General features: G+C 43.9%; 1 protein-coding gene and 1 long non-coding RNA gene across 2 annotated transcripts; both read right to left on the bottom strand.

Annotated features, from left to right (window-relative positions):
- Nucleotides 1-2637: 2637 nt before the first annotated feature.
- On the bottom strand, nucleotides 2638-4504 carry LOC115194869 (uncharacterized). Its single transcript, XR_003878515.1, has 5 exons — nucleotides 4398-4504; nucleotides 3814-3877; nucleotides 3037-3168; nucleotides 2845-2940; nucleotides 2638-2761 (listed from the first exon to the last, which is right to left on the bottom strand). It is a non-coding gene; the product is annotated as an uncharacterized LOC115194869 (long non-coding RNA).
- A 14746-nt stretch (nucleotides 4505-19250) lies between these two features.
- Nucleotides 19251-21204, bottom strand: LOC115194858 (equistatin-like). The gene is made up of 5 exons (XM_029754785.1): nucleotides 21098-21204; nucleotides 20418-20481; nucleotides 19641-19772; nucleotides 19453-19548; nucleotides 19251-19374 (listed from the first exon to the last, which is right to left on the bottom strand). Exons 2-4 carry the CDS (start codon nucleotides 20467-20469, stop codon nucleotides 19469-19471), a joined length of 264 nt encoding a protein of 87 aa, XP_029610645.1. The 5' UTR covers nucleotides 20470-20481; nucleotides 21098-21204; the 3' UTR covers nucleotides 19251-19374; nucleotides 19453-19468.
- Nucleotides 21205-23464: the final 2260 nt, after the last annotated feature.

Raw genomic sequence — 23464 nt, 5'->3', positions numbered from 1 at the left:
CACTGAGCACGTGACAGACGTGACAGAGTCTGGAGACGCCGTGGAGAACGTTCTGCTGCCTGCAACATCCTCCAGCATGACCGGTTTGGCGGTGGGTCAGTCATGGTGTGGGGTGGCATTTCTTTGGCGGGCCGCACAGCCCTCCATGTGCTCGCCAGAGGTAGCCTGACTGCCATTAGGTACCGAGATGAGATCCTCAGACCCCTTGTGAGACCATATGCTGGTGTGGTTGGCCCTGGGTTCCTCCTAATGCAAGACAATGCTAGACCTCATGTGGCTGGAGTGTGTCAGCAGTTCCTGCAAGAGGAAGGCATTGATGCTATGGACTGGCCTGCCCGTTTCTCCAGACCTGAATCCAATTGAGCACATCTAGGACATCATGTCTCACTCCATCCACCAACGCCACGTTGCACCACAGACTGTCCAGGAGTTGGCGGATGCTTTAGTCCAGGTCTGGGAGGAGATCCCTCAGGAGACCATCCGCCACCTCATCAGGAGCATGCCCAGGCATTGTAGGGAGGTCATACAGGCACGTGGAGGCCACACACACTACTGAGCCTCATTTTGACTTGTTTTAAGGACATTACATCAAAGTTGGATCAGCCTGTAGTGTGGTTTTCCACTTTAATTTTGAGTGTGACTCCAAATCCAGACCTCCATGGGTTGATAAATTGGATTTCCATTGATTATTTTTGTGTGATTTTGTCAGCACATTCAACTATGTAAAGAAAAAAGTATTTAATAAGATTATTTCTTTCATTCAGATCTAGGATGTGTTGTTTAAGTGTTCCCTTTATTTTTTTGAGCAGTGTGTAATACTTGTATGTTTTATGAATTTTATGAGTATTTCTATTTTTGAATTTGGCGCTCTGCAATTTCACTGGATGTTGGCCAGGTGAGAGGTTAAATCTGGAGTATTTCTCCTGTTTTATCCGGTGTCCTATGTGTATTTAATTATGCACCCTCTAGTTCTTTCTTTCTCGTTCTCTTCTCCCTTAAGACCTGAGTCCTAGGACCATGCCGCAGGGCCACCTGGCTTGACGACTCCTTGCTGTCCCCAGTCCACCTGTTCTGCCTGCGGCTATGGAACCTTGACCTGTTCACTGGACGTGCTACCTTGTCCCGGACCTGCTGTTTTCGACTCGCTCTATACCGCACCTTCCTAGGTTCCTGCCATTCTAGGTAGTTTTTCCTAGCCACCGTGCTTCTACATCTGCATTGCTTGCTGTTTTAGGCTGGCTTTCTGTATTGCACTTTGTGACATCGGCTGATGTAAAAAGGGCTTCATAAATACATTTGATTGATTGAACTCATCCCAAACCATCTAAATTGGGTGATTGTGGAGGCCAGGTCATCTGATGCATCACTCTCCTTATTGGTCAAATAGCCCTTACACAGCTGAAGGTGTGTTGGGTCATTGTCCTGTTGAAAAACAAATGATAGTCCCACTAAGCCAAACCAGATGGGATGGCGTATCACTGCGGTAGCCATGCTGGTTAAGTGTGTCTTGAATTCTAAATACATCACTGACAGTGTCACCAACAAAGCACCATCACCTCCATGCTTCACGGTGGGAACACCACATGCGGAGATCCGTTCAACTACTCTGCGTCTCACAAAGACTCAGCGTTTGGAACCAAAAATCTCAAATTTGGACTCAGACCAAGGACAGATTCCCACCGGTCTAATGTCCATTGCTTGTGGTTCTTGACCCAAGCAAGTCTCTTATCGTCCTTTAGTGGCTTCTTTGCAGCAATTCGACCATGAAGGCCTAATTCACGCAGTCTCCTGAGCAGATGTCGAGATGTCTGTTACTTGACCTTTGTGAAGTGTTTATTTGGGCTGCAGAGGTAACTGGGTCTTCCTCATGAGAGTCATCGTAGCGCTTGGTTTTTGAGACTGCTCTTCAAATGTTCCGCATTGACTGATTTTCCTGTCTAAAAGTAATGGGCTGTTTCTCTTTGCATTGAGCTGTTCTTGCCATAATATGGACTTGGTCTTAAAATAACAAATAGGGCTATTTTCTGTATACCACCCCTACCTTGTCACAACTGATCGGCTCTTACGCATTGAGGAAAGAAATGCCACAAATTAGGTCACCTGTTAATTGAAATGCATTCCATGAATCTGCTTGAGATAATGCCAAGAGTGTACAAAGCTGTCAAGGCAAAGGGTGGCTACTTTGAATCTCAATATATTTTGGTTTAAGATGTGATTCCATGTGTTATGTCATAGTTGAAAATATTAGATGAAAAACCTGGAATGAGTAGGTGTTCAAACTTTTGACTGGTACTGCAAATATAGTAGATCTAACCTATAGAAAGCTGATGGGATCCTCTTTCTAATAGAAGCCATGAGGCTGTTCTCACACAATTGCATAGGTTATAGAAATGTTGTGCAACATGACCTCATGAAATGTTTTACATTTGCATTGATGTCAGAGTGATTAGAGGGACAATAGAGTGCTGAGTACCAGGCAGTTAGCAAGTGTGGTAGGCTACTAATGACCATCACCAGCATCAGAGCTTGGAGAAGCCTAATTACTAAATGGTCACGTGGAATTTGACTGCTGGTAATAGTCCTACTCCTCCATTTCACAGAAATGGACTGGTTCAGATAATCACAACAACAATAAAGTAAGTAAATCAACAGTTTAATCTCTGGATTTCGTCATGCATTTATATGGGATGTGAATCAGTTCCTGTCGTACAGTAAAGACAACTGTCCGTCTTTTCAAAGACTTCATTCCAACGCCTTTCATCTACAATTAGACAAAAAACATCCAGAATCAGCTGCAAAGAAATAACATTTAGTGAATGAGTTTGTACATGCAGACACACACACCTTGGTGGAACAGTTGCTAGCAGTTGATAGCAGTGCCTGGTGGAGTCTCCGTACCCTGAATCTTCTGTCCAGTAGTGGTCACACACCAACAGTAACCTACCAGAAATAGACATGTTGCACATACAGTAAATATTGTAACATTCAACTGAATTGGAGAATTTAGTGTGTGTGTATATGTGCGTCCGTGTTAACCTGTAGAGCCCGAACATTGCTAAGGGGTGTATCGTCCAGCGGCGTCACACGTGGGGATGTAGGCTCCAATTGGGCCATGTGTTGCGGCATATCTAGCACGCTCACAGGGGGTCATGGGTCGTATCCCAGCATCTGGACACAGGTAACATACATTAATTGTAATGTGGACATAACATTGCAGCACATGCATGCCGGAATCTTGGGTTGCGTCCCATATGGGCCCTGGTCAGAAGTAGTTTATACGGAATAGGGTTCCATTTCAGATGTAACCTAGGTACTTCCTGGCTAAATATTGAAATTGCGCTACTTGTTTAAAAGCCCTGTGCAGTCAATTCAGTTTCTGTCTTCTGTATAACAGCTGATGAAACTAAGACTGAAAGTGGGGGTAAGTTGTGTCAGTGTTACTTCCTGACAATCCAATCATACATCCAGTTGAATGATCAAACCATTCATATCAGAATACCTCAGTCCAGCATCTAGACACCAATATACATCTCTGGAACAAGAGGAGTGGCAGGTAGCCTAGCGGTTAGAGAGTTGGGCCAGTAACACAAAGGTTCCTAGTTTTAATCCCTGAATGTCAAGTTAAAATATCTGTCTATGTGCCCTTGAGCAAGACAACCTTCTCTCCAGTGTCACGGTTGATAATGGCTGTCCAAGGGACAACTGGTTATGAAACAAAACATTAATACGTACGTGTGTGAATAGGACAGATCAACACCCACTAACGTTTTTATTAAAATGTTGGTGAGTAAGTGTGAGGTACATCACTCTTACCTCCCAGAGCAAAAGCTGTGCTAACAAGCAGAATGATGGTCAATATCGCCATGGTGATAGTCTCCTGAGAGAGAGAACAAGAGCGAGATTAGTTGAGCATTTTATATCATCTGGAATGGCTGTGGGTACTAGAGGAGAGGTTGAGGAAACCCTGTGTTAAGTACGAAACTTATGCAACAATTGCTAAACCCAGTCCTGAGGACCCCAACATGCGAGTATCGGCAACACGGCGCGCAACGATTCTTCCACTAAAATTCCGGTATCATCTAATCTATTGTATGTGGTTGAAGAGCCTTGCACACAGGAATATGAATCCTTCCCAAATGGCTCCTCATTCCTTATGTAGTGAACCACCTTTGACGAGGGCCCACAGTGCACTACGCAGGGAAGGGAAAGCAGACTAGATCTTGACAGAGACTTCTATTCACTACAAAGGTAACTACTAGTCTATGCTCTTAAATTCAGGGGGTCGACCCACAAAAAGGGGTCATATATATATAGTGCCCTACACTTGACCAGGGCCACATAAGATTAACGTGCCATTTGAGAGGCAGCTAGTCTACTAAATAATATCACAAGCTCACCTTCTGCACTCTTCCAAGGGATTCACTGGTTGTCTCTCTGTTGTCTGTGAGTTATGGTCTACCTCTTCCACCTCTCCTTTTAAAGGATCTGTCACAGGTGTGACTTGTTGCCTCATTAATCCAACAAGAGATCCCGATGTCCCCAATTAGCTGGTGGTGTAAAGTACTTATGTAAAAATTGTCTAATTCACACACTTATCAAGAGAACGTCCCTGGTCATCCCTACTGCCTCTGATCTGTCGGCCATTAGCTGGTGGTGTAAAGTACTTGGGGTATCTTTACTTTACTACTTCTATTTATTTCAACGTTCACTTCACTACATTCCTAAAGAAAATTATGTACTTTTTACTCCATACATTTTCCCTGACACCCAAAAGTACTCGTTAGATTTTGAATGATTAGCATGACAGAAAAAATGGTCTAATTCACTCACTTATCAAGAGAACATCCCTGAAGATCCCTACTGCCTCTGATCTGGCAGACTCACTAAACACAAATGCTTCCTTTGCAAATTATGTCTGAGAGTTGGTGTGACACTGGCCATCCGTATTCAAAAAAAAAAAAAAAATGGTGCCGTCTGGTTTGCTTAATATAAGGAATTTGAAATGATTTATACTTTTACTTTTGATACTTAACCTCTCTGGGCTAGGTGGCACCAAATCGTCCCACCTACGTAACAGCCAGTTGAATCCTGTGGCGCGATTTTCAAATACCTTCGAAATGCTATTACTTCAATTTCTCAAACATATGACTATTTTACAGTTATTTAAAGACAAGACTCTCGTTAATCTAACCACACTGTCCGATTTCAAAAAGGCTTTACAACGAAAGCAAAACATTAGATTATGTCAGCAGAGTACCCAGCCAGAAATAATCAGACACCCATTTTTCAAGCTAGCATATAATGTCACAAAAACCCAGAAGACAGCTAAATGCAGCACTAACCTTTGATGATCTTCATCAGATGACACACCTAGGACATTATGTTATACAATACATGCATGTTTTGTTCAATCAAGTTCATATTTATATCAAAAAACAGCTTTTTACATTAGCATGTGACGTTCAGAACTAGCATACCCCCCGCAAACTTCCGGGGAATTTACTAACAATTTACTAAATTACTCACGATAAACGTTCACAAAAAGCATAACAATTATTTTAAGAATTATAGATACAGAACTCCTCTATGCACTCGATATGTCCGATTTTAAAATAGCTTTTTGGTGAAAGCACATTTTGGAATATTCTAAGTACATAGCCCAGCCATCACGGGCTAGCTATTTAGATACCCAGCAAGTTTAGCCTTCACCAAAATCAGATTTACTATAACAAAAATGTTATTACCTTTCCTGTTCTTCGTCAGAATGCACTCCCAGGACTTCCACTTCAATAACAAATGTTGGTTTGGTCCCAAATAATCCATCGTTATATCCAAACAGCGGCGTTTGTTTGTGCGTTCTAGACACTATCCGAAACGGTAAATCAGGGTTACGAGCATGGCGCATTTCGTGAAAAAAAAAATCTAAATATTCCATTACCGTACTTCTAAGCATGTCAACCGCTGTTTAAAATCAATTTTTATGCAATTTATCTCGTAAAAAAGCGATAATAGTCCGACCGGGAATCTGCATTTCGGTAAATAGAGGGAAAAAAAGAAAGACGGGGGCGGCCAGTGCACGAGCCTAAGCCCTTTGTCCTCTGATCGGCCCCTTGACAAAGGCGATAATGTGTTTCAGCCTGGGGCTGCAATGACGACATTCTGTTATTTCCCGGGCTCTGAGAGCATATGGGAGCCGTGGGAAGTGTCACGTTACCGTAGAGATCCTTTGTTTTGGAAAGAGATGTCAAAGAAAGCCAATAAATGGTCAGACAGGCCACTTCCTGTAAAGGAATCTCTCAGGTTTTTGCCTGCCATATGAGTTCTGTTATTCTCACAGACACCATTCAAACAGTTTTAGAAACTTTAGGGTGATTTCTATCCATATCTAATAAGTATAAGCATATTCTAGTTACTGGGTAGGAGTGGTAACCAGATTAAATCGGGTATGTTTTTTATCCGGCGGTGTAAATACTGCCCCCTAGCCCTAAGTATATTTCATCAATTACATTTAATTTTGATAATTCAGTATATTTGTTGAAACTTTTAGACCCTAACTCAAGTAATATTTTACTGGGTGACTTTCACTTTTACTTGAGCCCACTCAGCCCACTTGAGCCCACTCAGTTTTACTCAGCCCATGCACTAGGACTCAGCCAACCCCATAGTATGATTATGCATTAATGCTTTTGTTATAAAATAATATTTTTATTGTGAAAATTATCTTCCCTAAACGTGAAACTCATGCGCTGCATGTGCATGCCAGTTAGGCTCTACACCCATTGTAAAGAGGTTATTTTGCCACTTTAGTTGTAATACAAATGTAGCCAGGTGGTGAAATGGCATAGTTGTATTCATTTATATCCACTAGATGGCACTGTCCCTGTAAGAGATTCATAAATAAGGTGTGCAAGGAGTTATGGGATTGTGCATGCGCAGCGTGTAAAAGTGAGAGCAAGCAATTACACTGGAGAGCTACTGAAATCCATCGTGGGTCCAACGTTACTTTGGATTAGCATGGGGATGTTAGCTTCTTGCTAGCTGAATTCCACTGCTCTCAGAGACACGTTGTGGAGTTAATGATTACATTATTTAAAGCTGCTGTATGGGTGAGGATCTATTGTTCCGTGTGGGGTTAGGGTATCACGTGGACAGTGTGTTTAAAGCAGAGCCACTACTCAGATTGTTTTTACACACTTTAATAACAGATTTCTCACTTGATTGTGATATAGACAAAATTTTACTTTATGGTGACTTCCTCTATTAGTGATTTCCCTTCTACATTATCTAATTTTGAATGTAAGCCTCGACAGTATAATCAACCCCAAATAATTTTTTTGTCCTGTGCTGGATTGACTTTCGCCAGCCTACACAAACCTTATCAAAACTGTCAAGTTACTACATCTTTTTGGCAACGAGAATAAAACTTTATCAACTTGTACAGGGCGAGAAGCTAGCTAGCTAAGAAACAGTGGAGGTAGTCAGTTAGCTAGCTAGCTTAATGAGCGACGGACAGCAGGTGCCGCTGGATGGAAACGCCGACGGGGACAATCAGCAGCAAGTGAAAATCGCTAACGAGGATCAAGGACAAGTTGGCGTTATAATGGCAATGTTTGGGACTATCACTGAGTTTGTGGAAGAGAACGAGGACTGGACGGAATATGTGGAAAGGTTGGGACACTTTTTCTTGGCAAATGGAATCACAGATGAGGCTAAACAGCGCTCTATTCTCTTGAGTGTGTGTGGGGCTAAAACCTACAAGCTAACGAGGAATTTGGCTACACCGGGAGAAATTCCTTTTGGGGATCTAGTTGCTCTCGTTCAGACTCACCACAATCCAAAGCCTTCAGTGATTGTCCAGAGGTTCAAGTTTAACTGCCATTTTCGGAAAACAGGTCAGTCTGTTGCTAGCTTTGTTGCTGTATTACGTGAACTCTCTGAACATTGTGAGTTTGGGGCTATGTTAGAGGACATGCTCCATGACAGATTAGTCTGTGGCATTCATTTTTTATTTTTTATTTATTTCACCTTTATTTTACCAGGTATGCAAGTTGAGAACAAGTTCTCATTTACAATTGCGACCTGGCCAAGATAAAGCAAAGCAGTTCGACAACATACAACAACACAGAGTTACACATGGAGTAAAACAAACATACAGTCAATAATACAGTAGAAAGAAAATATGTCTATACACAATGTGAGCAAATGAGGTGAGATAAGGGAGGTAAAGGCAAAAAAAGGCCATGGTGGCAAAGTAAATACAATATAGCAAGTAAAACACTGGAATGGTAGATTTGTAGTAGAAGAAAGTGCAAAGTAGAAATAGAAATAATGGGGTGCAAAGGAGCAAAATAAATAAAATAAATAAATACAGTAGGGGAAGAGGTAGTTGTTTGGGCTAAATTATAGATGGGCTATGTACAAGTGCAGTGATCTGTGAGCTGCTCTGACAGCTGGTGCTTAAAGCTAGTGAGGGAGATAAGTGTTTCCAGTTTCAGAGATTTTTGTAGTTCGTTCCAATCATTGGCAGCAGAGAACTGGAAGGAGAGACGGCCAAAGGAGGAATTGGCTTTGGGGGTGACCAGAGAGATATACCTGCTGGAGCGCGTGCTACAGGTGGGTGCTGCTATGGTGACCAGTGAGCGGAGATAAAGGGGGACTTTACCTAAAAAGGTCTTGTAGATGACCTGGAGCCAGTGGGTTTGGCGACAATTATGAAGCGAAAGCCAGCCAACGAGAGAGTACAGGTCGTAGTGGTGGGTAGTATATGGGGCTTTGGTGACAAAATGGATGAGGACAGCATACAGCGCCGGTTGCTGGGGGAAGCCACACTGACTTTCAAAAAAGCGTTGGAACTATCTCAAGGGATGGAGATGGCCGCTAGTAATGTGAAAAATATTCAAAAGGCCAACAGTGGAATTTGTGCAGTGCATCAGGTGACAAAAGAGGTGGCAGGAAAAAGGGGAAAAGCAGTGGAATGTTTCAGATGTGGAGGAACACATTATAGTAACAACTGTAAGTTTATGGAGACTGTCTGTCACAATTGCAACAAAAAGGGACATTTAGCTAAAACATGCAGGGGTCCTAGGAGCAAGCCAAAGGGTGGGCGGACTGGGCTGGGCAAGTTCGCAGCACCAAAGCCTCAGTCAGCAGCGCACCACCTAGAGAGCACAGAGGAGGAGGAAGAGCATTGTTCCTACAACATGTTTAATGTGAGTGAGCCGCGCGCAGAGCCTATCTATGCTACAGTGGAGGTAGATGGAAAGCAGATGAGGGAGGTTGACACGGGGGCCTCTGCCTCTGTCATAAGTGAGGAGACCTAAAAAACAAATCTGGGGCTCAAGACAGGCTTCTGTCCTCACACCGGCAGGGATCAGACTGCGTACGTACACCGGGGAGACCATACCATTGCTGGGGGCTCTAGAGGTGGACATTGCATACAACAGCCAGGAAGCGAGAGCAAGGCTCCTGGTGGTGAAAGGGAATGGGCCTAGTTTACTAGGGCGTGACTGGCTAAACAAAATACAACTGAACTGGGGTGAGATAAAACAGACCCGAGTGACTGAGTATGTCATTCAAAAGTACCCAGAGATTTTCAAAGACGAACTGGGCACACTGCAGGGCACTGCAGTTAAGCTGTTCGTGGATCTTCAGGCCGAGCCTCGCTTTTTCAAGCCCAGGACTGTGCCTTACGCCATGAAAAAGAAAGTGGAAGATGAGTTGGAGCGGCTGCAGGAAGCAAACATCATTACTCCCATTCAGTTCTCCTGCTGGGCAGCTCCTATCGTTCCCGTTCTGAAAAGTGACGGCACGGTGTGTATATGTGGGGACTACAAACTCCCCATTAACAGGGCCTCTAAGCTAGACGCTTACTCGCTACCACGGATGGAGGACTTGTTCGCGACACTGGCAGGAGGCAAGACGTTCTCAAAGCTTGACATGAGTCACGCCTACCAACAGCTCCTCCTGGATGAGGACTCAAAAGAGTATGTCACAATCAACACGCACAAAGGCTTGTCCAGGTACAACCGCTTGGTATCCGGAGTGGCGTCCAGCCTAGCCATTTTCCAGAGGACAATGGACAATCTGCTGCAGGGGATCCCTCACGTAGCAGTGTACCTGGATGACATCCTGGTTACAGGAGAGACGGAGGAGGAGCACCACCATCTGGACCAGGTGTTAAAGAGATTCTCTGAGGCAGGGCTGTGCCTGAAGCGTAGCAAGTGTACATTCCAAGCACAGAGTGTGACATACCTAGGTCACAAGATCACAGCGCAGGGTCTGTGTCCTGTGGAGGACAAAGTCAGGGCAATCAAGGATGCTGCAAACCCCAAGAATGGGTCAGAGCTCAGGTCGTTCCTGGGCATGGTGAACTACTATGGTAAGTTCCTCCCTGAGCTGTCAACAGTGTTGGCTCCACTTTATCAGCTGCTCCACAAAGACTGTAAATGGAAGTGGGGGCCAGCACAAGAGAAAGCTTTCAAGGAAGTGAAAGCACTGCTACAATCAGCACAACTTCTGGTTCATTTTGACCAAGACAAAGAGATCATCCTGTCATGTGACGCCTCGCCCTATGGCGTCGGGGCAGTACTCTCTCATCAGATGAAGGAAGGGTCAGAGAAACCCATTGGATTCGCATCAAGTACGCTGACGAGTGCTGAGAAGGGTTATTCACAGTTAGACAAGGAAGGTCTGGCCATAGTCTTTGCTGTGAAACGTTTCCATCAGTACCTCTACGGTCGTCATTTCACCATATGCACTGACCACAAACCACTGATGAGCCTTTTTAGTGAATCAAGATGCATTCCGCCCATGGCTTCAGCAAGGATACAGCGCTGGGCCCTGACACTGTCAGCTTACCAGTACACTATAGTGTATAGAGCGGGGAAGGACAATGCAAACGCAGACGCGCTCAGCCGTCTCCCGCTACCGGAGATGCCTGCCACAACTGTGGTGCCTCCCGAGTCAATTTTCCTAATGGAGAGATTGTCAAACTCAGCTGTGAATGCCAAACAGATCAAACAGTGGACAGACCGAGATCCTATCCTGTCCCAAGTGAAAAGATTCCTGATGCAGTGTTGGCCTCCTGTCATAGAGGATGATGGACTAAGACCTTATGCAAAGAGCAAAACTGAGCTGAGTGTGCAGGATGGCTGCATACTCTGGGAGTCCAGAGTGGTTGTTCCACCCCCTGGCCGTGCACAAGTCATGGATGAGGTCCATGAGGCTCACCCGGGTGCCTCCCAGATGAATAGTTTAGCCAGATCTTACATCTGGTGGCCTAACATGGATCAGGAGGTAGAAGACAAAGTTAAATCATGTTCTGAGTGCCAGATCAACCAGAAGATGGCGCCGTCCACGCCACTACATCTGTGGGAGTGGCTGCACATAGACTTTGCAGGCCCTTTTATGGGTCACATGTTCCTTGTCATGGTGGACGCGCACTCCAAGTGGCTGGAGGCGCACATCATGAGCAACATCACAGCGACCACAGCCATCGAAAAGCTTCGGCAGGTGTTTTCAACCCATGGTCTGCCGGACTCTCTGGTGTCCGACAACGCAACAACGTTTACCTGTGACTTGTTCCAAGAATTCATGCGGAGAAACGGGATTCGCCATGTCTGCAGTGCCCCGCTTCACCCGGCCTCAAACGGCTTAGCGGAGTGGGCTGTGCAGACACTGAAAGAGGGGCTCAAAAGGATGACTGGGGGAACCATCACAACTAAGCTCTCTCGGTTCTTGTTCCAGTACCGCATCACGCCGCAAACAACAACAGGACAGGCTCCAGCAGTGATGTTAATGGGCAGAAAGCCAAAAGCTCACCTGGATCTACTGCATCCGAACATCAGAGCACGAGTGGAATGGAAGCAGGAGAAACAAAAAGTGAGACATGACCACCACGCGAGGGAGAGACAGTTAAAACCCACTGACATTGTCTACATCCGCAACTTCACAAGCAGCCAACGCTGGTTGCCAGGTATCATTCTGAGTCAGAGTGGTCCCGTCTCCTTTGTGGTCAAACTGACTGATGGTCGAGTCATGCGCAGACACCAGGACCACCTCCGCCTGCGCTATGACAAAGACAAGACCATGTTTTCAGACGGAACAGCTGTGGGTGGTAGTGTACAAGTTGAAACCCCACAGGAAAAAGCATCTGAGGAACAGGGGCATTCAGTGGTTCCAGCAGAGGGTGATGGACATTCTCTCACAAACACCCAACCCGCTCCTGTGCCCTCAGACCCAGCTCCACTGGGACACGCCTTACCTGTGTCTCGTAGCACACCAGGAGTACTGCGCAGATCACAGCATAGTCACAAGCCTCCTGAAAGACTAACTCTGTAGTTGAGACTGAGAGACTCGTGGTGTTAGTGTTTGTTTGGAGCAGCAGACCTAGTTGAAAAGAAATAAGGACTGTCATTTTTTTTTACATTTACAGTAACACCAGCAGAAGTTCTACAGTGTTGTGTAGTAAAGAAAAGAAAACACTGATGTGATTTACTTGTTAACCTTGTGTTTTCCTTACAGGGGGGGATTTAAATTGAGGGGGGAGAAGTGTTATAGTGTGGACACTATATAAATAATTACATGGTTATTATTGGCATTGACCGTGACCTTTCCCCTTTGATGTCATCGCTAAGAGTGAGATCTGTGCAATGTGATTCTACCACCGGTTGAGTGGGCTATATAGTTCTGCTATTTTTGGACCGTTTGTACCTGGCTGTACACCTATTAGTTATTGGGTTGAAAGTAAAGGAAAGTAATATTGAAATGCGTGTGGGCATTCCTTATCACGTTACTACAGAAACATATAGGCCTATTGGCTAGGCTACATGAGGTGTTGCGCTAAGATATGAAAAAGTAGCAAAAAAAATGGTATGCATTGTTCCTTGCCTTACACTGGGCATCATTCACAAGTGATGGGATAATGTTGTCACCCATCAGACTATTCTTGATTGAATCTTGTCTTTACATGTACTAAATAATATTTGTGAAATTTGTTTTGATTTAGAATGGACAATAATCATGCACCTGTCTGGAATCGGGCAGGGGAAAAAATACATTTCATCTATGCACTTAAATAGCGAATGGAGGATTCTTTTCCCTTGTTTCATTTTCATGCCAGCCAGGTAGGCTATACTCCAGTTGTAAATATAAGCAATGTTCTTAATATTAGGAAAGCTGATAAATACAGCACGAGTCAAAAGTTTGGACACACCTACTCATTAAAGGGTTTTTCTTCATTTTTACTATTTTCTACATTGTAGAATAATAGTAAAGACATCAACACTCTGAAATAGCACATATGGAATCAAGTAGTGAACAAAAAAGTGATTTAACAAATCAAAATATATGTTATATTTGAGATACTTCAAAGTAGCCACGCTTTGCCTTGATTACAGCTTTGCACACTCTTGGCATTCTCTCAACCAGCTTCAACTGGAATGCTTTTCCAACAGTCTTGAAGGAGTTCCCACATATGCTGAGCACTTGTTGGCTGCTTTTCTTAACTCTGTGGTCCAACTCACTGAGGCTGCACTCGTGGAGGTGGTAAAAGACCTTTTAATGGTGTCAGACTGAGGCTCTTCCTCTGTCCTCGTGTTCCTAGACCTTAGGGCTGCTTTGATACCATAGACCAACACATTCTTTTGGAGAGATTGGAAACCCAAATTGATCTACACGGACAAGTTCTGTCCTGGTTTAGATCTTATCTGTCGGAAAGGTTTCGGTTTGTCTCTGTGGATGGTTTGTCCTCTGACAAATCAACTGTATATTTCGGTGTTCCTCAAGTTTCCGTTTTAGGACCTCTATTGTTTTCATTATCTATATATTTTACCTCTTGATGTCATTCGGAAACATAATGTTAACTTTCACTGCAATGCGGACGATACACAGCTGTACATTTAGATGAAACATGGTGGAGCCCCAAAATTGCCCTCCCTGGAAACCTGTGTTTCAGACATAAGGAACTGGAAGGCGGCAAATGTTTTACTTCAAAACTCAGACAAAGCAGAGATGCTAGTTCTAGGTCCCAAGAAACAAAGAGATCTTCTGTTGGATATGACAATTAATCATGATGGTTGTAGTGTCATCTCAAATAAAACTGTAAAGGACCTCAGCGTTACTCTGGACCATGATCTCTCTTTTGATGAACATATCAAGACTGTTTCAAGGACAGCTTTTTTCCATCTCCGTAACTTTGCAAAAATCAGAAACTTTCTGTCCAAAAATGATGTAGAACAATGTATCCATGCTTTTGTCACTTCTAGATGAGAGTACTGCAATGCTCTACTTCCGGCTACCAGGATAAAGCACTAAATAATCTTCAGTTAATGCTAAACACGGCGGCTAGAATCTTGACTAGAACCCCAAAAAATGGTCATATTACTCCAGTGCTAGCCTCTCTACACTGGCTTCCTGTTAAGGCTAGGGCTGATTTCAAGGTTTAACTGCTAACCTACAAAGCATTACATGGGCTTGCTTCTATCTATCTTTCCGATTTGGTCCTGCCGTACATATCTACACGTACAATATGGTCACAAGACGCAGGTCTCCTTTTTGTCCCTAGAATTTCTAAGCAAACAGCTGGAGGCAGGGCTTTCTCCTATAGAGCTCAATTTTTATGGAATGGTGTGCCTGTCCATGTTACAGGCACAGACTCTGTCTTGACCTTTAAGTCTTTATTGAAAACTCATCTCTTCAGTAGGTCCTATGATTGAGTGTAGTCTGACCCAGGGGTGTGAAGTTGACAAAAAGGCACTGGAGCGATGAACCACCCTTGCTGTCTCTGCCTGGGTGGTTCCCCTCTCTCCACTGGGATTCTCTGCCTCTGACCCTATTACGGGGACTAATTCACTGGCGCTCTTCCATGCCGTCCCTAGGAGGGGTGTGTCACTTGAGTGGCTTTAGTCTCTGATGTAATCTTCCTGTCTGGTTTTGAGGCCCCCCTCGGGTTCATGCCGTGGGGAAGATCTTTGTGGGCTATAGTCGGCCTTGTCTCAGGGAAGCAAGTTGGTGGTTGAAGATATCCCGCTAGTGGTTTGGGGGCTGTGATTTGGAAAAGTGGGTGGGGTTATATCCTGCCAGGTTGGCCCTGTCCGGGGGTATAGTCGGACAGGGCCACAGTGTCTCCAGACCCCTCCTGCCTCAGCCTCCAGTAATTATGCTGCAAAAGTTTGTGTCGGGGGGCTAGGGTCAGTCTGTTAACCTCACTAGGGTAGGGGGCACTATTTTCACTTCCAGATGAAAAGCATGCCCAAAGTAAACTGCTTGCTACTCAGGCCCAGAAGCTAGGATATGCATATAATTGGTGGATTTGGATAGAAAACACTCTAAAGTTTCCAAAACTGTTAATATAATGTATGTGAGTATAACAGAACATATATGGCAGGCGATAACCTGAGAAAAATCCAGCCAGGAAGTGGGATTTTTTTTATTTTTGTAGTTTCTAGTGAATGCCATTACAGTATCTATTGACTTAGGACTCAAATTGCACTTCCTGTGGCTTCCACTGAGGATTGATTATAAATATCGTTTGACATGTTTCTACAAACTTTACTGATACTTTTCAGATTTTGTCTGTCTGTTGTGACTGCCTTTGAGCCTGTGGATTACTGAACAAAACGGAGGTTTTTGAATATAAGGAGAGACTTTATCGAACATTTATTGAGTAAATGGGAGTCTTGTGAGTGCAACCATATGAAGATCATCAAAGGTAAGTGATTCATTTTATTGCTATTTCTGACTTGTGTAACTCCTCTACTTTGCTGGTAACTGTTTGTAATGATTTGTCTGCAGGGCGCTGTTCTCAGATAATCGCATGGTATACTTTCCCCATAAAGACTTTTTGAAATCTGACACCGTGGCTGGATTAACAAGAAGTTAATCTTTAAACCAATGTATACTGCTCAAAAAAATAAAGGGAACACTTAAACAACACAATGTAACTCCAAGTCAATCACACTTCTGTGAAATCAAACTGTCCACTTAGGAAGCAACACTGATTGACAATAAATTTCACATGCTGTTGTGCAAATGGAATAGACAACAGGTGGAAATTATAGGCAATAAGCAAGACACCCCCAATAAAGGAGTGGTTCAGCAGGTGGTGACCACAGACCACTTCTCAGTTCCTATGCTTCCTGGCTGATGTTTTGGTCACTTTTGAATGCTGGCAGTGCTTTCACTCTAGTGGTAGCATGAGACGGAGTCTACAACTCACACAAGTGGCTCAGGTAGTGCAGCTCATCCAGGATGGCACATCAATGCGAGCTGTGGCAAGAAGGTTTGCTGTGTCTGTCAGCATAGTGTCCAGAGCATGGAGGCGCTACCAGGAGACAAGCCAGTACATCAGGAGACGTGGAGGAGGCCGTAGGAGGGTAACAACCCAGCAGCAGGACCGCTACCTCCGCCTTTGTGCAAGGAGGAGCACTGCCAGAGCCCTGCAAAATGACCTCCAGCAGGCCACAAATGTGCATGTGTCTGCTCAAACGGTCAGAAACAGACTCCATGAGGGTGGTATGAGGGCCCGACGTCCACAGGTGGGGGTTGTGCTTACAGCCCAACACCGTGCAGGACGTTTGGCATTTGCCAGAGAACACCAAGATTGGCAAATTCGCCACTGGCGCCCTGTGCTCTTCACAGATGAAAGCAGGTTCACACTGAGCACGTGACAGACGTGACAGAGTCTGGAGACGCCGTGGAGAACGTTCTGCTGCCTGCAACATCCTCCAGCATGACCGGTTTGGCGGTGGGTCAGTCATGGTGTGGGGTGGCATTTCTTTGGCGGGCCGCACAGCCCTCCATGTGCTCGCCAGAGGTAGCCTGACTGCCATTAGGTACCGAGATGAGATCCTCAGACCCCTTGTGAGACCATATGCTGGTGTGGTTGGCCCTGGGTTCCTCCTAATGCAAGACAATGCTAGACCTCATGTGGCTGGAGTGTGTCAGCAGTTCCTGCAAGAGGAAGGCATTGATGCTTTGGACTGGCCCGCCCGTTTCTCCAGACCTGAATCCAATTGAGCACATCTAGGACATCATGTCTCACTCCATCCACCAACGCCACGTTGCACCACAGACTGTCCAGGAGTTGGCGGATGCTTTAGTCCAGGTCTGGGAGGAGATCCCTCAGGAGACCATCCGCCACCTCATCAGGAGCATGCCCAGGCGTTGTAGGGAGGTCATACAGGCACGTGGAGGCCACACACACTACTGAGCCTCATTTTGACTTGTTTTAAGGACATTACATCAAAGTTGGATCAGCCTAATTTTGAGTGTGACTCCAAATCCAGACCTCCATGGCTTTATAAATTGGTTTTCCATTGATTATTTTTGTGTGATTTTGTCAGCACATTCAACTATGTAAAGAAAAAAGTATTTAATAAGATTATTTCTTTCATTCAGATCTAGGATGTGTTGTTTAAGTGTTCCCTTTATTTTTTGAGCAGTGTATAATACTTGTATGTTTTATGAATTTTATGAGTATTTCTATTTTTGAATTTGGCGCTCTGCAATTTCACTGGATGTTGGCCAGGTGAGAGGTTAAATCTGGAGTATTTCTCCTGTTTTATCCGGTGTCCTATGTGTATTTAATTATGCACCCTCTAGTTCTTTCTTTCTCGTTCTCTTCTCCCTTAAGACCTGAGTCCTAGGACCATGCCGCAGGGCCACCTGGCTTGACGACTCCTTGCTGTCCCCAGTCCACCTGTTCTGCCTGCGGCTATGGAACCTTGACCTGTTCACTGGACGTGCTACCTTGTCCCGGACCTGCTGTTTTCAACTCTCTCTATACCGCACCTTCCTAGGTTCCTGCCATTCTAGGGAGTTTTTCCTAGCCACCGTGCTTCTACATCTGCATTGCTTGCTGTTTTAGGCTGGCTTTCTGTATTGCACTTTGTGACATCGGCTGATGTAAAAAGGGCTTCATAAATACATTTGATTGATTGAACTCATCCCAAACCATCTAAATTGGGTGATTGTGGAGGCCAGGTCATCTGATGCATCACTCTCCTTTTGGTCAAATAGCCCTTACACAGCTGAAGGTGTGTTGGGTCATTGTCCTGTTGAAAAACAAATGATAGTCCCACTAAGCCAAACCAGATGGGATGGCGTATCACTGCGGTAGCCATGCTGGTTAAGTGTGCCTTGAATTCTAAATAAATCACTGACAGTGTCAAACAAAGCACCATCACCTCCATGCTTCACGGTGGGAACACCACATGCGGAGATCATCCGTTCAATTACTCTGCCTCACAAAGACTCAGCAGTTGGAACCGAAAACCTCAAATTTGGACTCTTATCGTCTAATATGGCTTCTTTACAGCAATTCGACCATGAAGGCCTAATTCACGCAGTCTCCTCTGAGCAGATGTCAAGATGTCTGTTACTTGAACTTTTTGAAGCGTATATTTGGGCTGCAGCAGAGGTAACAAAGCGTCTTCCTTTCCTGTGGCGTTCTCATGAGTCATCGTAGCACTTGGTTTTTGAGACTGCACTTGAAGAAACGTTAAGTTCTTGAAATTATACGGATTGACTGACCTTCCCCTCTTAAAGTAATGGGCGGTTTCTCTTTGCATTGAGCTGTTCTTGCCATAATATGGCCTTGGTCTTAAAATAACAAATAGGGCTATTTTCTGTATACCACCCCTACCTTGTCACAACTGATCGGCTCTTACGCATTGAGGAAAGAAATGACACAAACTAAGTCACACCTGTTAATTGAAATGCATTCCATGAATCTGGTTGAGAGAATGCCGAGAGTGTACAAAGCTGTCAAGGCAAAGGGTGGCTACTTTGAAGAATCTCAATATATTTTGGTTTAAGATGTGAATCCATGTGTTATGTCATAGTTGAAAATATTAGAGGAAAACCCCGGAATTAGTAGGCGTGTTCAAACTTTTGACTGGTACTGCAAATAGTAGATCTAACCTATAGAAAGCTGATGGGATCCTCTTTCTAATAGAAGCCGTGAGGCTGTTCTCACACAATTGCATAGGTTATAGAAATGTTGCGCAACATGAGCTCATGAAATGTTTTACATTTGCATTGATGTCAGAGTGATTAGAGGGACAATAGAGTGCTGAGTACCAGGCAGTTAGCAAGTGCGGGAGGCTACTAATGACCATCACCAGCATCAGAGCTTGGAGAAGCCTAATTACTAAATGGTCACGTGGAATTTGACTGCTGGTAATACAGTCCTACTCCTTCCTCCATTTCCCAGTAAAGGACTGGTTCAGATAATCACACCAACAATAAAGTAAGTAAATTAACAGTTTAATCTCTGGATTTCTTCATGCATTTATATGGGATGTAAATCAGTTCCTGTCGTACAGTAAAGACAACTGTCCGTCTTTTCAAAGTCTTCATTCCAACGCCTTTCATCTGCAATTAGACAAAAACATCCAATATCAGCTGCAAAGAAATAACATTTTGTGAATGAGTATGTATATACACACACACCTTGGTGGAACAGTTGCTAGCAGTTGATAGCAGTGCCTGGTGGAGTCTCCGTACCCTGAATCTTCTGTCCAGTAGTGGTCACACACCAACAGTAACCTACCAGAAATAGACATGTTGCACACAGTAAATATTGTAACATTCAACTGAATTGGAGAATTTAGTGTGTGTATATGTGCGTCCGTGTTAACCTGTAGAGGCCGAACATTGCTTAGGGGTGTATCGTCCAGCGGCGTCACACGTGGGGATGTAGGCGCCAATTGGGCCATGTGTCGCGGCATATCTAGCACGCTCACAGGGGGTCATGGGTCGTATCCCAGCATCTGGACACAGGTAACATACATTGATTGTAATGTGGACATAACATTGCAGCACATGCATGCCGGAATCTTGGGTTGCGTCCCATATAGTCCCTGGTCAGAAGTATTTTATACGGAATAGGGTTCCATTTCAGATGTAACCTAGGTACTTCCTGGCTAAATACTGAAATTGCGCTACTTGTTTAAAAGCCCTGTGCAGTCAATTCAGTTTCTGTCTTTGGTATAAAAGCTGATGAAACTATGACTGAAAGTGGAGGTAAGTTGTGTCAGTGTTACTTCCTGACAATCCAATCATACATCCAGTTGAATGATCAAACCATTCATATCAGAATACCTCAGTCCAGCATCTAGACACCAATATACATCTCTGGAACTAGAGGAGTGGCAGGTAGCCTAGCGGTTAGAGAGTTGGGCCAGTAACACAAGAGTTCCTAGTTTTAATCCCTGAATGTCAAGTTAAAATATCTGTCTATGTGCCCTTGAGCAAGACAACCTTCTTTCCAGTGTCACGGTTGATAATGGCTGTCCAAGGGACAACTGGTTATGAAACAAAACATTAATACGTACGTGTGTGAATAGGACAGATCAACACCCACTAACGTTTTTATTAAAATGTTGGTGAGTAAGTGTGAGGTACATCACTCTTACCTCCCAGAGCAAAAGCTGTGCTAACAAGCAGAATGATGGTCAATATCGCCATGGTGATAGTCTCCTGAGAGAGAGAGAGAGAGAGAGAGAGAGAGAGAGAGAGAGAGAGAGAGAGAGAGAGAGAGAGAGAGAGAGAGAGAGAGAGAGAGAGAGAGAGAGAGAGAGAGAGAGAGAGAGAGAGAGAGAGAGAGAGAGAGAGAGATTAGTTGAGCATTTTAAATCTGGAATGGCTGTGGGAACTAGAGGAGAGGTTCAGGAAACCCTGTGTTAAGTACAAAACTTATGCAACAATTGCTAAACCCAGTCCTGAGGACCCCAACAAGCGAGTATCGTCAACACGGCGCGCAACGATTCTTCCACTAAAATTCAGGTATCATCTAATCTATTGTATGTGGTTGAAGAGCCTTTCACACAGGAATATGAATCCTTCCCAAATGGCTCCTCATTCCTTATGTAGTGAACCACCTTTGACGAGGGCCCACAGTGCACTACGCAGTGAAGGGGAAGCAGACTAGATCTTGCCAAAGACTTCTATTCACTACAAAGGTCTACGCTCTTAAATTCAGGGGGGGGGGGGTCGACCCACAGAAAGGGGTCATATAGTGTGCACTACACTTGACCAGGGCCACGTAAGATTAACGTGCCATTTGAGAGGCAGCTAGTCTACTAAATAATCTCACCTTCTGCACTCTTCCAAGGGATTCACTGGTTGTCTCTCTGTTGTCTGTGAGTTATGGTCTACCTCTTCCACCTCTCCTTTTAAAGGACCTGTCACAGGTGTGACTAGTTGCCTCATTAACCCAACGAGAGATCCCGTTGTCGGGCCATTAGCTAGTGGTGTAAAGTACTTATGTAAAAATGATCTAATTCACACACTTATCAAGAGAACGTCCCTGGTCATCCCTACTGCCTCTGATCTGTCGGCCATTAGCTGGTGGTGTAAAGTACTTATGTAAAAATTCTTTAAAGTACTACTTAAGTAGTATTTTGGGGTATCTTTACTTTACTACTTCTATTTATTTCAACTTTCACTTCACTACATTCCTAAAGAAAATAATGTACTTTTTACTCCATACATTTTCCCCGACACCCAAAAGTACTCGTTAGATTTTGAATGATTAGCAGGACAGAAAAAATGGTCTAATTCACACACTTATCAAGAGAACGTCCCTGGTCATCCCTACTGCCTCTGATCTAACAGACTCACTAAACACAAATGCTTCCTTTGCAAATTATGTCTGAGAGTTGGTGTGACGCTGGCTATCCGTAATCAAATAAAAAAACAAGAAAATGGTGCCGTCTGGTTTGCTTAATGTAATGAATTTGAAATGATTTATACTTTTACTTTTGAACTTTAGTATATTTTATCAATTACATTTAATGTTGATACTTCAGTATATTTGCTGAAACTTTTAAAACTTTACTCAAGTAATATTTACTGGGTGATTTACACTTTTACTTGAGTCATTTTCTCTGAAGGAGTCTTCATAGGCAGTGAAGAGAGTAGTAGAGGAAGATGGGTCCAGTTTCAAGGGATCCTGAGAGGCTCCCTGTGAGTATGCCGAGGCCAATAGAGAGTGATAGGAATAACAGGTGTTTCAGTAAGGTTGGTTTCTTAGCATTCATAGCCATGGTGATCAACTGTACCGCAGAAATGGAAGATAAATCACTCAAAATATATGTTGTGGCGGTAGCTGCAGATAACTCATCCCAACGAGAGACAACCAGAGAGATTTTACTGAGAAGAGTTTACTGAGGTTTACTGAGAGTTTACTGAGTTTACTGAGATTTTACTGCAGAAGAGTTATAAGGTGTGATGAACGATAGTGTCCCGTTCTCCCTGGCTGCCGGCCTGCTGTAGGACAAAGCCCATGCAGTAGAACTCAGCTCACGTAGACTTGCATCCAAGCCCATGTAGACTTGCATCTTCAGAGCGTAGCTTGATTGTGCGTCACATGCAATCAATCAAATCAATCAAATTGATTGATAAAGCCCATCTTACGTCAGCTAATGTCACAAAGTGCTGTACAGAAACCCAGTCTAAAACCCCAAACAGCAAGCATTGCAGGTGTAGAAGCACGGTGGATAGGAAAAACTCCCTAGAAAGGTCAGAACCTAGGAAGAAACCTAGAGAGGAACCAGGCTATGAGGGGTGGCCAGTCGTCTTCTGGCTGTGCCGGGTGGAGATTAAAACAGAACATGGCCAAGATGTTCAAATGTTCATAGATGACCAGCAGGGACAAATAATAATAATCACAGTGGTTGTCGATCATTCAGAGTATCTCTATTGCTCCTGCTGTCTCTAGAGAGTTGAAAACAGCAGGTCTGGGACAGGTAGCATGTCCGGTGAACAGGTCAGTGCTCGATAGCCGCAGCAGAACAGTTGAAACTGGAGCAGCAGTATGGCCAGGTGGACTGAGGACCACCCATATCTTGTTGTTGGGGACCACCACCCATAAAAAAACAGTGTCTGGCTAAAGAGACAAGACTAACAAGGGAAATCCATGAACTAATAGTACAGGTAGATAGCAATAAAAAAAGATACTACAGAGATACAAAATAAGTTAGAGAAAAAACAAATAGAACATGAGGAACTTATTCAAGAACAATCTAACGTCATCTATTACAAAAATAAAGCAAACTGTATGGAATATGGAGAAAAATGCACAAATTATTCCTGAATCTCCCATACAGGAAAGCTAACAAAAATAATTTGCAGAAACTCGTTACTGAAGACGGAGTCATCTATGATTCTCCCAATTATATTTTTAAAGAGGAAGCTAATTATTTTAGGCAGATGTTCACTTTTCCGTCTCATCCTTTCCCACTGAATGAAGATTATACATTTATATTTACATTTTAGTCATTTAGCAGACACTCTTATCCAGAGCGACTTCCGTATTATGGTAAGCAATACTTTCCAAATAATATAAAAAATTGAAAATTAACAGAAGTATAGAAAGATCAGTGTGAAGGCCAAATTACAGAAGAAAATCGCTTTGAAACTATTAAGTCCTTTCAGTCTGGGAAACCCCAGGGCTTGATGG

The sequence above is a fragment of the Salmo trutta genome, chromosome 5, assembly GCF_901001165.1.
Source record: "Salmo trutta chromosome 5, fSalTru1.1, whole genome shotgun sequence".
Taxonomy (NCBI): domain Eukaryota; kingdom Metazoa; phylum Chordata; class Actinopteri; order Salmoniformes; family Salmonidae; genus Salmo; species Salmo trutta.
Note: the sequence above shows the minus strand (reverse complement) of the source record. Positions and strands in the feature narration are given on the sequence as shown.

Excerpts from the sequence above, each read along its gene's own strand:
- LOC115194858 (XM_029754785.1), bottom strand. The coding sequence starts at position 20,469 with ATGGCGATATTGACCATCATTCTGCTTGTTAGCACAGCTTTTGCTCTG. Across the intron at positions 19,773-20,417 it reads CACAGCTTTTGCTCTGGGAG|ATGCTGGGATACGACCCATG; the intron begins GTAAGAGTGATG and ends ACCTGTGTCCAG. Across the intron at positions 19,549-19,640 it reads GCAATGTTCGGCCTCTACAG|GTTACTGTTGGTGTGTGACC; the intron begins GTTAACACGGAC and ends TATTTCTGGTAG.